The sequence below is a fragment of the Numenius arquata genome, chromosome 9 (genome assembly GCF_964106895.1).
Source record: "Numenius arquata chromosome 9, bNumArq3.hap1.1, whole genome shotgun sequence".
Lineage (NCBI taxonomy): Eukaryota > Metazoa > Chordata > Aves > Charadriiformes > Scolopacidae > Numenius > Numenius arquata.
The window spans coordinates 50,014,415-50,029,995 of record NC_133584.1 but is presented as its reverse complement, the minus strand read 5'-3'; the positions used below and the strand labels follow the sequence as shown (position 1 = coordinate 50,029,995).

Genomic DNA, 15,581 nt, shown 5'->3' with positions numbered 1-15,581 from the left:
CATGCTGATAGATGTTAATAATAATCCTGACTATAGTTGTTTCAGTTAAATTCCATGCCAGTTTTCCTACTATTTTATCTGGGCTCAGCAAGAGGCTAAGTTGCCCAGAATTTGGGGGTTATTTTGTCACTTCTGATGTTGGCACAAACTCACACTTTTTCAGTGGTCTGTCTTTCAGTGTGTGCGCACATGCGTGCGTGTAAGTAAATATTTCAAAATATACTAAAAAAGTAAGGGATCATTACAGATTCTGTAAACTCTTGTAGAGTTTCTCTTTTCCAGATTATCTAGTTTTATTGGTTAAAAAAAAAAAAAGTATATTCTTTATCGTTTTGGTGAGATGAAAAAATACTACCTTTTGTAGGGGAATATATTCCTGTTTGAAAATTATTGGATGCTTGCTTTTTGAACACCGAAATCTTTACTGTTGCTTCTGATAATAGTCTTATGCAACCGGTAGATTTATATATTTGCTTCTCCTTATTCCTTTCTTGGACTGTTGTTGTTTTTCTGGTTTCTGCACTTTCTGACCACTACTATTATTGATTGCTGTTCTTTCACTTGATATTTGTCTTTCATTGCTAGTTTGATTTCACAATTGTCTGATTGAAAAAGAATCTTAGTGATACAAAATTTCATTCATATATTTTTCCCAGGTTTTGGAATTTTTGTCTTTTTGAATCAGAAAGTATGTCTGGCGATGATTCATTAGGAATGGTATAATTGTCCAGGGAACAGTGGTGATCCATTTACTCTTCCTGTGTTCCTTTGTGTACTGAATCTATGCTCTGTCACAGATCCAGGGAGTTACCTTGTTCTTTTGTTTAAAAAATTACTGTAGTAAAATACTATCATGACTAAGTTTTCACAAAATCCAAACCCCTTTAGTCTTTTCTTCACAACTCCCTAATAAAGTCCCCTTAATTTTCAGTTATATAATTAGGAAATACCACTTTTTTTTCTTTTGCAGTTTGATTTAGTGGCCTCCTACAAGATCTGTCAGTCTCTTCTTTTGGGCTTTAGTGGCAACTGTGTTGAGCCGTTCATATTCTTATTAGAGCTATAGTGGATTGCATGTAACCTTGTAGCCTGACAGAGATAAAAGTATCATATAGTAATTTGCAAATGTATGTCTCCTTTTATTATTCTTCATTTTAATATATTTTGTCAGGAAGATGAAGCTGAAGAAAATAAGGGTAAGATGGAATCTGTAAAAAAAGACATGCAGCAACAAAGCAGAAAAATGGAAGAACTGAAAAATATTCTTCAGGTAGCTGAAAAAAAATTTGAAGAAATGAGAGAAAAAATTCATCAAGTAGAAGAAATTGCTGGTCCAATTAAGGTAGCAATAATTTCATATTGTATTTTTAACTAATTCCCTTGGCAAGGGGTATGAGGTTAAATGGAGAAAAGAGTATGCTCCTTCCTGATATATTTAAGGTCTGTCTATGAAAATGGAAGTAGAACATTCCATGTAGAGCATATCAAGAGAAAAGCTTGGCAGTATTTTGAAGGTGATGTTGATTGTTTTGTTTTTGTTTTTTAAGATAAGCCATCTAGTTGACAGCGATGAGAAAGAAAATTGTCTTCTAGTTTTTCATTCTTTATACCTGTTGGCTTCTCTGGAAAGATATGATACCATTTCAACTGGATCAACACTTACGTAGCATAGAAGTTGCTATTGTCTACATCACATGATAGGTGTAGCAAGACACTGAATTTTTACATGGAAATGCAGTTCTGGCTGATGTCACGTGGGCATCAGAAGTTCTGGCTAGAATGTAGTGTATAAAATAAATGTACTTTTTGGAGGTTTAGGAGAAAGGATGGCTTTTTTTCCAAGATACCCTCAAGATATGGTTCTTAAAAACATTGCAGGCATTTATTATGTCCTTGTCAGAATTGAGTATAGACTTTCTGATAAGTTGCTGTTAAAGCTCCTGGACTTTAAAAGGAGTAATCTCACTGAAAGCAAAATAAATTAGACAGTGTTAAAAACAACATAATTACCTGTAATAAGTCAGTAAACATTGGAGAGATGCTTAGGAATCTACCCCAAAGAGCTCACTCATCACATCTTGATTTATTCCAAACAGGATGAATTAAACCAAGCTGACTCAGAGGTGGAAAACAGTAAGCGCCGTTTGCAGCACTATGAAGACAAGCAGAAAGAACACTTGGCTTGCATAAAAAGACACAAAGATTTACTAGCTGCCAAAGAAAAAGAATTAGAGGTAGGTGTGGGTTTTTTTTATTTATGGAAGTCAGATGGTCATGATCCTTCTAATATTTACTAATAAATCATTCCACTTGTACAACATAAGACTATATTAATAGCTATGTCTTAAGCTGACTGTATCATCTTAAATCAAGTAAAAGTAATTTTGTAGAAATGAATCGAGGCATCTTTTTGTCTGGTAGAGCACCATTTCCGTCTTGACAGGTAAGTTAGGGGTTATCCATCTAGGACTCTTTTCTTCTGTGTCTTGCAATGAAAAGAGTAAAATGACATAACCTTAAAATTTGTATTTCAAGTTCAATTGAATAATACGGTTTTGGTTTTATGGCTGCTAGGTTTTTCTCGTACAGACCTCATACCTGATCTTTTGAGACTTATCTAATCAAGCGTTATTAACTAACTCTGAAATCACATCCACAAAGACTTTTGGAAGACTGTCCTATTTAATTATAGTGAATTTGGTTCCTTGTTTATCTGTATTAACTAAATAACTGTGAACGTGTCAAAGATCTCAGATGGATACAGTACTTAGCACTGAAATAACTACCTACCTGTAAATGTTGTTAGTAAAATTGTTAATGATAACTAGGTTTGCTGCTGTAAGTACACAAGGATACAAAAACATTGTTCTTGCTTGCAGATCTTGTTTTTCCATAGCACAAAATATTTGTTGTGAACACTAAAAAGATTCTTTAAAAACGTAACAATTAATTCAGTTCCAAACGTTGGTTTAGGAAAAAATTGCACAAGCAAAGCAAATCTACTCCGAGCGCATAGAGGTCAGCAGAACTGTTAAGAGTCTTGATGCAGAAATGAATCGCTTGAGAGAAAGGATAAATTCAGAAAATGATCGCCATGGAAACAGAGAAGAAATAGTACAGTAAGTAATCTTTAATGTCTAAAGTTGTTCAGGTAAGATGGGGGAAAGAAGAGTTTTCTTATTGTCTTACATTTTTATGTGTTTTTACTAGTTAAACCATGTACGAAAGTATGGAAACATGCTGTGCTGATTGCTCTGTCAGCCAGTACTGAGCAGACTTAAGAGAGTTGAACTACCCCCTAGTGATTTTAGTCGATGTCTGTACTATATATATACACACACATATATATATGCATATATATGTGTGTGTATATATATGTATGAAGATAATAATCAGATACTTTTAAACACTAAGAGGGTATCCCAATTATGACTACCTGGTGTGAACATAACTCACTGTTGTTCTGTGATGCCATGAGCATTACGCGTACTTCTAGTTTGCATAACTAATGCATAAGTTAGGCAATTGCTTGAGGTTTTGACTGCAGTATTTCAAGGAGTCACTCACTTCGGATATTCTTGAGCATGAGGAGCCCAGTCAGTCATTCTCCTTGGTGTAAGTTTCCTTTCAAAAGAATTTAAAATAGAAGTAAATATTTAATTTATTGACCACTTTTCATTTGTGAACAGTGTCTTATTTGACTCATCAAATGCTTTTAGCTTCAACGTAGGTAATCACAAGAAAGTTTTTATTTTAATGTTTTGATTATCAAATCGCTTTTCAGCATTTACAACAATAGTTTGGATTTAATTCAGTGCATGTTAATCCTAAACTTTCTGTTAATTAAAACAGGCAATTTCATGATGCAAAAGAAAGATATAAGGCTGCAAACAGTAAAGTAAAGAATTTAAAGAATTTTATTAAGCTGCTGGAAGAAATAATGACACAGAGATTCAAAATATATCGGCAATTCTTAAGGTGAGTTAATTTTACTGTCATTTCTGGTTTCACATACTTACATCTACAAACTAGTTTACGTGCCCATATTCCAGGGTGAAAATTATAGAGCAGACCTGTAAGAACGAGCTATCTTTAAGGCGTTATTCACAGCAATCTTTCTAACCTAATCTGGCTCCCAGATCAAGTACTATTGTGCCTGGCGGTTCAGAGGCAGCCTGGATGGACAGCTGGGAAAACGGTGTGATCAGTGGAGGCTGTATTTTTCTTCGCATCAAAGGCCTCCGTTGTGCTTACTTAAGCCAAGGCAGTTCTCTTTCAGTGCTGGTTTTGGTCAGTAAAGTATCAGCAATGTGCTACCACTGAAATCATCTGGATTGTCACTCGTTTTCATCGAGTATAGTTAGTGGTGCCGTGCTCACAGAATCACAGAATTGTAGGGGTTGGAAAAGGACCTTTGGAGATCATCTAGTCCAACCCCCCTGCCAAAGCAGGGTCACCCAGAGCAGGTTGGACAGGAATGCATCCGGGTGGGTTTTGAGTATCTCCAGAGAAGAAGATTCCACAACCTCTCTGGGCAGCCTGTTCCAGTGCTCTGCCACCCTCTAAGTAAATAAGTTTTTCCTTACGTTCAGATGGAACTTCCTGTGTTCCAGATTGTGCCCATTGCCCTGTCACCGGGCTCCCCTGATGAGAGTTTGGCCCCATCCTCTTGACGCCTGCCCCTTAGATATTTGTAAACATTGATGAGATCAGTCTTCTCCAGGCTAAACAGACCCAAGTCTCTCAGCCTTTCCTCGTAAGAGAGGTGCTCCATTCCCTTGATCATCTTTGTAGCCCTCTGCTGTACCCTCTCCAGCAGTTCCCTGTCCTTCTTGAACTGGGGAGCCCAGAACTGGACACAGTATGCCAGATGCAGCCTCACCAGGGCAGAGGGGGAGGATGACCTCCCTCGACCAGCTGGCCACGCTCTTTTTAATGCACCCCAGGAGACCATTGGCCTTCTTGGCCACAAGGGTACTACCTTGCTGCTTCATGGTCAACTCCCAGGTACTCCTCACGTAATTTCATTGTGGGCCAAACACTTCTTGTGCTGAAAAAGTGTCAAGATCTTGTTCAGATTCTGCAATTCGACAGCTGCTTCCGTCATGGACTGTCCATACTAGGACACTCTGGGATGTTTCTTGCTTCAGTCTCTTACTATCCTACACCTCTGAATGAAGCTTTTGTGGTGACCTCCCTTCAGAAGGACCGATGGTCTGCTTTTCAGTGCAGCCCTTTGTCATTTATCATTCTCTTCAGAAGAAATTGCGGGATATCTTTGTTGGCTCTGATTTTTGTACTTTTTGACCTGGGATTTGGAGACAGTGCCGGGATGATCCTGATAGATAGTAATGATCCGGAGAATCCCAGCTTTTGCAGGTGGAAGTCTAGAAATGCTAGTGGGTAAGATTTGCCTGCAGAATCTAATGCTTGCCTTTTGGGGCCCGTATATGTCAAACTAGATCTTGTTCCTAGAGCCCAAATTTGAGTATAAATCCCACTCTTAAGGTGTGTTAAAGAACCACAGTTCTTTCTTGAATGAGCTGTGATGTATTGTCTAGGGAATTATATGCTGGAACTGGGTGAGAAGAGGGTGTGTGGAATGAATATCCTGGGGTCTAGCAGAGTCCAGGTGAATTCTTTACTGTCCTTACTGTGCAGTCCGAATACTGCACAGGAGAGAAGTGGAATTTTGTCATTTTCTGTTGAAGTTGTGGAAGGAGAGAATAAAAATCTTCTCGTGAATTGAAACAGACTTCTGGAAAATACAAAGCCTGTACTTCTGGATTTCTTACTTTGTTACTTTGTGTCAGTGACTCTCTCCGTTATGTCCAGTATCGAAAGTCACCTGTTCCAGAGCCTAATTGATTTGAGAAAATGTTATTAATGAAGCAGCGCTTGCTATTTAAGATTATTATGTGGAACTCTTGATAAAAATCTGCTGTAACTTTTCAGTGTATTTTAAAACTTATTGACCTAATGTTTGTTTGATTTAATTAATTTAAGGCTCCTTTCTTTACGATGCAAACTCTACTTTGACAATTTATTACGCATTCGAGCTTGCTCTGGAAAAATACTTTTTGATCACAAGAATGAGACACTGTCAATAACAGTAAGTTATTTTGTATTACTTTATCATAATATGTAATGAAAATATCATTATTATTAATATCAGCTGCTAGAACATGCATTACAAAGGATAGAATAAGTTGTTCTCCCCTCTCCAGAAAGTGATATGCTAAATTGTAAGACATTGAAAACAAGCAAGAACAAAAAATGTATCGCCATCTCACAAGCAGGTTGCTAGATTACATGGAATAAATTTGGACTGTCATCTTCTCTGAGGGTAAGAATTCACCAGCCAGTCATCCTAGTCAGTCCTTCAAAATTACTTATTCATATATTTCATGGATAGGAAGTTTGCTTTATTTCTGTGATTGTATAATGGCTCCAGTTGTTGTTAAAACAACTTCTAATGGCTGAAAGCTTCAATATTATGTTTTTTTCTGTGTGTCTTTTAACATACCTCCCAAAAAGTTTGTCGTGGGGGTGTTTACTTTTTTTTTTTTCTTGTGGGAGACTTCAGTTTTAAGAATTGTGGGGAAAAACGTGTAGTGACAACACAAATACATGTTGACACAGTCCTAATTAAACAGGTGAAGGATATGTATTTGAGGAACTAACTCAAACTCAGCCCATAAAATGTCAAGCCATTACCTGGCTTTATCAGAATACTTTTTTTTTTTTTTTTATAGCTGATGTTTCATGTTTCTCATGCAAGAAATCTATATTTAGTCAAGGAAGGTATAATAATTATTTTCCTGCTTAGCTTGTTAAAGGTAACATGATTAACAGGACAAGAAAATGCTTAAGTTTAATCTTAAAGGGGGATTGCCACAAGGTGTCGTCATAATCAATGGAACCAAAAAGCTGTTCACAGTGTTTCATGTATTCCGGTGAAGAAACTGTTCCTCCTTTAAAATCCTGCTGTAAATCAATTACCTGCTTTTCTATTGTAGCTGGTACCCACTGGATTTTACTGTAACATAACTACACTGGTTGATATTTATTCAACGTTGTTTAGTAGCTATTAAAAATAGAGAATTAAATAAGAAAACACTGGCGGAGTCGTTCAGCCAGTTCAATGTATTTTACTGTGGTGGAGAAAGTTGCAGCGATCCTAGAAATGTATTAGGAAATGGTTAGGAGCCGTCCCCTTCCGGAATGGCAGTGGCAGTGAAGCACATATAAAATTGTTCTCAAGTAGTCTCTGTCTGTTCATGTGTAAATGTGTTTGCCCTTAAAATTACGAGTCTGTTAGTAAGTCTCTATTTCAGGTTTAAAAATTGCTCTGATATTTTTATTTCAAGGTTCAGCCTCGAGAGGAAGACAGAGCTGCCCTTAATGATGTGAGATCCTTATCAGGAGGTGAACGTTCCTTCTCAACAGTTTGTTTCATTCTCTCTCTCTGGTCCATTACCGAATCTCCTTTCAGATGCTTGGATGAATTTGATGTCTACATGGTATAAACTTAAACTTACATTTGCTATTCTGATTTGTATAACTCAGTAAAATAGTTGAGTTATCTGTATTTGGTTAGATTTTAAAACACCATATAGTTAACTCTAAATGAGAGATAAAAAACCCCAAAACCAAAACCCCAACCCAAAACATGGTAGGGATCTTTGTTCACTTTGCTTGTTGACTTTTGAAGCTTATTCTGAAGTTGGTACCCAGAGGTATGAGCATCTCTGTTACTTCACATACTTAAACCTTATTTCAGTGCAAAAAGCATAAAATGCAACTTTTTATTAGTTCCCCAAGCTGTTGTTACTGTGTTTGTCACAGACTGTCTCTGCGTGTGGCTGTGACAGTTCTGGGATTCGCATGTGCTTTGGCTTCTACCAGTTTGGAAGTCACTGGGTTTTTTTTTTTTTTTCAGAGCAAGTGTAGCAATTGAGGTCACTGTTGCTCCTCAGAAACTTATTTTTTACTTCACCAGTAGGATCTTTCCAAGACGCTGAAATGGAGAATAATGAACAGTAAATACAAATGTCAGCTAAAACTGATAAACCTGATCTTTGTGTGCAGCTTCCCTGGAGAGGCGATTAACCAACTTTTAAAACATATTTTTATTTCCTCCTTATTAATATACAGTGTGGTATGGTTTGAGAAAAGAATTCATTCTGTAAGACAGAGTTGATAATTTCATTTTGCCTTCAGTATCCCTCTCCCATCAGTGATTTATTTATTGGGAATCACAGCCTAGAGGGGAAAAAAAGATAATATACTTTGTACATAAAGAATTTCCAAAAGGAAACTATGCGTCTAAGGTGGTCGAATGGTGATTTTTTTTTTTTCAGCTGAGTTGCAAAGCTTAAGTCCTCTTTTACAAGTTAATTGTGCCGAAGTTTATCCATCCTTCCAGAAAAGGGTGGATAGTCAGAACCATAGGCCCTGCAGAGAACTTCCGTGTTGTCTATTCCATACGTAATTCCACATAATTTGTCTTTTCGCTGCTGTGCCAGTAAGTGCAACCTGACTGTCTCCACGTTCTGTAGTTACTTCTGGTGTTATTCTGGAGACCCACCACAAGAGGCCTCCATCAGCTTATTTGCAAGGAAGGTACCTAGTTTCATATGTAGGGAAGGATAGAAGCAGAGCTCTGCTTAACCCCTGCTAATAATAGCTTTCCATTACACATCTCTTTCAGTAGGCCTAATGCATAAGGTTGTGTTCAAAATAGTAATAATAATAATAAAAATAATCATAATAATAAAACCAAGCTATAATATCTTAGGTTTCATGCAACCCTTAAATCCTTTCTGGTAATTTTGAGGCAGGATTTTATAGGAAACGTTATTCTACTAAAATGTAGTTCATCTCATCTTACCAATAAAGCAAGAAGTACTACATGTGTATCAAAACTGATAGAAAAACATTGTGAGTGGGAGTGTGTGATTGTTCCGGTAGAAGCTTTCTGTTGTGTGCATATACTAAAGAGCAGAGTTTAAGAATTTCCAAGACTGTAATTTGTAGCTTTCAGAATTTAACCCTGATATTTCTCCAGCTAATTTTTACTAGACTTTTCTTTAGCTAAGCTTTATGTGAATTAATTCTGGTAGCTTTTTATATTAAGATATTTTCTAATGAATTTATTCTTAAGCATGTGTCCTAATTTGTGCAATAATAGGCCGGTGAAGCACATGGTCAGTATCGCTACCTGATAAATCTTTTGTCTTTAGGACATGGTTAACAGAAGGATTGCAATGGATATGATTCTTAAGGTGGCTGACTCTCAGCATCATCGACAGTTCATTTTGCTCACTCCACAACACATGAGGTAATACTGTTGTGTTGTATTTCCTGGTAAAGAATTACAAGGAAGTTCCGCTGCAAGGAGTATAACTTGAAAAAACAAAATACGAGGAGAAAGACATTTTGCTGTTTGGAGCAGTAGAACGTCAACAATTAAGCAGTTCATTACTGATGGTTCTGGGAATTTAATAGGCTTTTGACTCTTCCTTACGTAATGTCTCTTAATATGTTCAGCGGGGCTTGAATCAGTTTATCTTAAGCAGAACAGGTTTTTGAAATGTTTTATTGTGTAAAGTAGGCTCCTGGTAGCTCTTAGCCCTGCATCTCCCTCTCCCCTCACAAAATTAACAGAAGACTTAGCATTTTTCCTACTAATGCTGTAGTACTTGCAAGATGTTTGTCGTTTGTGTTGATTTTTTTTTAACATCACCAATCTAGAAACTGATAACTTACTCCTTTTATTTTTATTTTTTTTTTTTTTTTTTTTTAATCTAGTAGCCTAAAATTCTTTAAAAAGCTCCATATAAATGCCTGGCAAAGCCATGCCCAGCTTAAGGGGACAGTCACTGTCTAACCTTATGCAGCCAACTCTTCTCTCTGTTAGCCAAATGTAATCAGTGAAGCCTGTGGAAGATAATTAAGCAGTCTTCAAAATAAAGTTGATTTACTTTTAATTGTCTTCCCTTACTAAAATTTAAAAAAAGTGGAATAATGGTATTCTGTTGTTATTTAAGCAGAAAAGCTTTGTGGGGAATTTCTGAAACTGTATTCAATGAACATACAGGAGTGTGGTTACTGTTTAAAAGTTTAATTCCAGTGCAGCTTGGTTTTGTTATATTTTTTTTTTTTTTTACACGTTGCATGTTCAGCAAACGTTTAACGTAACAAAAGTAGGGAGGCACCTTCAGGGAAAAGACATTTAGGATAATTGGAGAAGCCTGTATGAATGTGTGGTTAGTAACTTTGCTCATTCTCAGTATGATGTGAGTGATTACACACGTATAGAATGTGTGCCACTTCAGGATCTGATCTGTAAGGCAAATATGAACTGTATTCGATCATTATTTCATTTGGAGTTTCTCTTAAAAGTGCCTTGTTTTGTAATTAAGGTAGTCTGAATTAGAAATCACTGAAATCAGTCATTGTCTTTACCTCAAGCTTTTACTGAAGTCTGGCTCCAGTACCAGTTCAGTGAAGCCAGAACTTCATCCCACGCTACTGTTTTTTAAAACTGACAAAAGGGGTGGAGTTATTTAAAGGAAAACATGTAATGGAAAGAATCAAATAGAAATCCTAAAATTTGTGGAGAAGGAACACTGTTTAAATGATGCCTACTTTATTTTTAGTTCTCTGCCTACGAGTTCCCGTATTCGAATCCTCCGAATGCAAGACCCTGAAAGAGGCCAAAGGACATTGAATTTCCAAAAAAGGAATGACAAAGACGACGATCAATGAGTATCTGTGTGTATGAATATGGCCTAATGTTGAGGATAAATGTGTAATGATGTGTGGAAGGTTATTACTTCCTGCTGTAATAAGAGGATCTTTTGTTAGATACTTTCAGGAAAAGAAGAGGTTCCTGTATTTTTTTAATTTTTTAAATTTTTTTTAGTTTTTAAGAATTACTGTGTGTACAGACCAAGAATAAGCACAGTGTTGATGACGAGAAAATCCTGAATGTTCAGTTGATATTTTGAACTACCAACTAATAGAATTTTTTATCAGTTTTTCTATTTTTTCTTCTGGAAGAGGTGAAATATATTTTGAATAACTATGGAATACTATTTTAATAAACAGTGAGAACTAATACCTGTGGTAATGTGTTAGTGTCTCTACACACTTAAAATTAGCATTCAGTTAAAAAGGTTGGTTTCTTCCTAGCTCTGCTTGATTTCTTAAATGTGTGCTAATTAGCTAATTAATACATGCAGTAAAAGATGCGTTTCATTTTTTTTCCAGTGGAACCACAGCAGCTGAACATAAGAAACTATTAGTACTTATAGGGTATACTTTCAGAATTAGAGAAGAGAAGAATTTATTTGCAGTATATTCTCTGGGCAGGAAAAAAGGGCTTTTATTTCTTCCTGAAGAGTTTACAGGGCAGAGTTTGCGTTTCTTTGGACACCAGCTTACAAAGCCCAGCAGATTGTGGCTTTAAAAACTTAGATTCTTAATTCTAATAAATTAAGTTCTTGCACAATCTGAGTTTGCAGGGATAGACTAAGTCTGTAGATATTAATTGTACTGCAGTAAACTAAAGTGACACAAGTCCTTCCAATATAGAGGAATGAAGTAAAATAAGAATTAAAATAAAGAAAAATAAGAATTAAAATAATAATACAGTAACGTTTCTACAGCATTGTAGGCCTGTGTTTTGTTGGGTGTCCCCCACCTCTTGTCCCCTCCAGCCCTCTCGCGGGACTAGACTAGAGCAGTTAAAATGAATTTGCTTTATTAAAATAATACAAGCCTTTATTGGGGATGAGAGGGAGAAAGAAGAACCAGATTTTTCAAACTGCCCCAAATTAACTTTTTTTTTTTTTTTTGTCTTCTGTTCTCCTTTCTCCAGGAACTTGAAATTGTTGGGAGCTCTTCAAAAACAGGCACTCTTTAGAGTTCAGCCATTAGACATACTTTTTCTTTTTTTTTTTTTTTTTTTTTTGTTTGTTTGTTTTCTTTTTTTTTTGATGTTATGGGGATACAAGAGCCATTGAGACTATTCGGAGAACAGCTCTGCGGTCTCTACAGTTATTTACCAAATAGCAACTCCTCAATAAAACCTCATTGCAGCGTAAGTTTTACCTCGAGTTTGTAGCTGGTTTTGGTTTTAGCCACCGCACAGTGTTTTGTGTTCTTTAACGTTGTTCACTCTTTACACAAGCGTGTATTTAACTTGTAGATACGTCTATAGTATGGAAGTTAGGGATGAATGGAAGGAAATACACTGAGAAAGCGAAAGGCAGTTCTAGTGCATTCGAACTGTGGGGATTAAGTCTCGTGATCTTTTGAAGGCTCCACGTGTTGGAGCCTTCATGTGTCCTTCAACTGTGAAAGCCCAGGGTATGGGCCAGCAGCCTCAGAGCAGCTTTGAGGGGTCACCGACAAAACAGGGCCAGGCTGTTTGTTGAAGCGCGTGGCAGGAGAGACAGAGCAGCCATGAATTTCAGGTAAGAGAGGTTCTGGCTGGATAAACCGAGGGGATGATGCTTCATATCTTCATCGTTCCTGATGGAGATATGAGGCATTTGAGCGTGTTGCCCTGACAGGCTGTAGAGTCTCCATCCTTGGAGACTTTCAGGGCCTGGATAGACTGCTGCACCTCCTTCAAGCAGGACGAGAGGCCTCTGGAGGTCTCTACCAAACTAAGCAATTCCATAATCCTGTGATTTGATGAGATACATATTAAAGATACTTACAACTTGTTTAGGATTATGTGAAAATACTGGGGGAGGGGTGGAAAGCCATGCAGAGTGCATACTTGGCAAAACTTGTCTGGAACAGAAGCCCAGTTTGTTTGCACTGGGAGGCCTCTATCCTGTTACAGGGTGATGAACCACGTTCAGTTTGACTCCATTTTGTGATGAAACTAGAATGTTTCAGACCCTTTTACAGTACGAATTGATAGAGTGGCAGAGCATTACTCCCTCCTGATTTTCTTCAGCATCCAAAAAAATAAAGCAGGAGTGCAGAGGCAGGAGAAAGCAGAGCATTTCTCTTCATTAGTACTTTTATAATGAGCTGCGTGGAGAAAATTGCTTGAGGAACATTCTGGCATTCCTACTGAGCTAACGCTGCGGCTTTCTCCCGAGTTTTCTACAGACTTACTTGAAATATTGGAGCAGTTGCAACAATTCTGGTCTTTGGTTCAAATCAATATCTTGTATTTATTCCCCTCTACCACTGTACGGGATGAAACGTGTGCCTGACTCTGTATTAGAAGCAGCTGTTTCCGTGGTAGAGGATTAGTTCTGAATAAACAGTTACCAAAGCACTTGCTTGGATGCACTTATTTTTTGCAGTGATCCTATTAAGGTCTCAAAACTCTCGTATTCTTGATAGTTTTAAAGTACGAGAGTTTACCATAGCAGCTCCCTAGAGCGAGAATTGCCGTCCTGCTGTTACGTTTTGTCTTTGACCTGTTGGCCATTTTGGATGGCGACGCCTTGCCTAATGCTGCATTAAAGAAAATGGAGCCTGTCCAGCTGCATAAACGGAAGGTGCAGGGGAAAAATGTACACTGAGATACTGCTTCTCTAGTAGGTACATGTAAACCCGTTCCCAGAAACATTCTACATCCTCTCTACACCTCTCACTACGAATTTAAGCCTAAGTGGAAAAAAACGGGCATCTCATTCTCAGAAGTAGGTAACATTTTTCAGAACGCGGGGTTTATTTTTAAGTTGCAGCCAAACGTACGAAGTGTGCCACTCTCCCATTTGCAAGGAACGTGACCTGTCTAGTCCAAGGAAAATCCTGGTATTAAAAAATGCAGTTGAAATTTCTGCCTTTTGCCATTTGCTTGGAATACAAAGAAACTTAAATATGAGAGGATGGCTCTGGTTGCGGCAACAATTGATTCCGTGTTTCCCCCCCTCCCCCATGTTTGTCAGCAAAACGTGTTGGGGGCTCTTTTCCTCAATTTTAGGATTTTAGGATGAGCTTCATTAAAAATTTGAAAATACAGAGAATGACTTGGTTTGTGTCACGTTTTATTGTCTGATTTTTAGCTATTACGTGTACTGTCTCATTTCTTCATAAGGCAGAGAAGAAATATCAAACATGCAATTGTAAGATGTCCAGACATATTTTCATAGATTCATAGATTCATAGACTGGTCCAGGCCGGAAGGGACCTCCAAAGGTCATCTAGTCCGACCTCCCCGCAGTCAGCAGGGACACCCCCAACTAGACCAGGTTGCCCAGGGCCTCGTCGAGCTTCACCTTGAATATCTCAAGGGAAGGGGCCTCAACCACCTCCCTGGGCAACCTGTTCCAGTGTTATTTTTTTTCTTTCTGTAATCCTGTAAGCAACCCACTGTTTAAAGCAACTGGGAAACGTGGTGTAAGGAAGGGGTTTTATCTGCAGTTTCTGCAGCCTGCGCGTTCTCGGTGCTTTCCCAGGGCTGCGCAGACTCGTACTTGCAACAGACTCGACCGATGCGCGTAGAATTGAGGAGGAAGATGCTTCTCTTCACTGCCCCTTCTCAATCGTCACGCTTCATGGTTAATTTTTTAGTAACGATTTTTGACAACGTGTCTGTTTACGTTAAACCTGGCGTAGTTTAGTGTCATGTGGTAAGAGGAAAGACTTTAAGGAGGGGAAAAATATAAAAAGACCAGGTTTAGGCCAAGCAAATAAACTGTATTTTACTTCCAGCTGGCTTCCGAAGCTGCGCAAGCGCAGCTCTGCGGGACACGGCAAACCTTAGCGCCAGCGGCTGAGAGGATAAACGGCCACGCTGTTGGTAAATACAAGAGCTACAGCTTCTGATTTCGGATCATGTGACTCTTCGAGTGAGTGCGTGCAAAGAAGTCAACCAAGTTTTCTTCGTGCTTTCGTAATGAAATATATATTTCCCAGCAGTACAGTGATAGGTAATTAAAGAGACTGAGCTTTTTTCTTTTTTTTTTTTTTTTTTTTCCTATTACCGTGCTGAAGACATGAAAAAAGAATTAGGGGAAAAGGTCAAATGTTATAAATTTATTTTGGGACATATATATTGCAACCTCTGTGGAAGCTTTTGAAAATTCAGGCAAAGATCAATACACTTCCAATAAAACCTTTAAACTTCCAATAAAACAATATTTTAAACATTATATATATATATTTATATATACTTTTAATTAAAGGGACCATTTTAGCAGGATTATTATTTTTTTTTTATACTGCATTCCTCTGACATAGCTCTTTCCAGATTGAAGGGATGCAAATGAGGTAAGAATTAAGGCAAACCTAAAAGGCATGCAAATGAAGTACATTTATATCCACTGACAATACAAGCACGTGTGCGGAGCAGACGTAAGAGCCGAGGAACTCTTCCCCTCCGTCTGTCCGGTACTACTTTACAGCAGAATGGTGACATGGTTTATAATAAACAGTTAACATTACCGTGGGGATTCAGTGTCACTAACATTACTCAGTCTAGGAGACACAGAGCTAGCATCAGGAAAACATGAACAATAAATAATATAATTCACGGCAGCACAGGACTGCTGCACAGGCTCCAGAGGAAGAGGGCTGTTATGAAATGACATTGCACACAT

General features: G+C 37.7%; 1 protein-coding gene across 1 annotated transcript in view; it reads left to right on the top strand.

The window, feature by feature from the left end:
• SMC6 (structural maintenance of chromosomes 6) overlaps nt 1–11,123 on the top strand; it is a 32,747-nt gene extending 21,624 nt beyond the window's left edge. The window contains exons 20-27 of the mRNA XM_074153689.1: nt 1,172–1,342; nt 2,097–2,234; nt 2,974–3,119; nt 3,853–3,978; nt 6,007–6,112; nt 7,371–7,523; nt 9,246–9,343; nt 10,665–11,123. Of these exons, the coding sequence (XP_074009790.1) occupies nt 1,172–1,342; nt 2,097–2,234; nt 2,974–3,119; nt 3,853–3,978; nt 6,007–6,112; nt 7,371–7,523; nt 9,246–9,343; nt 10,665–10,773 (1,047 nt within the window). The 3' untranslated portion in view covers nt 10,774–11,123. The remainder of the gene's footprint in view (nt 1–1,171; nt 1,343–2,096; nt 2,235–2,973; nt 3,120–3,852; nt 3,979–6,006; nt 6,113–7,370; nt 7,524–9,245; nt 9,344–10,664) is intronic.
• The last annotated feature ends 4,458 nt before the right edge of the window (nt 11,124–15,581 follow it).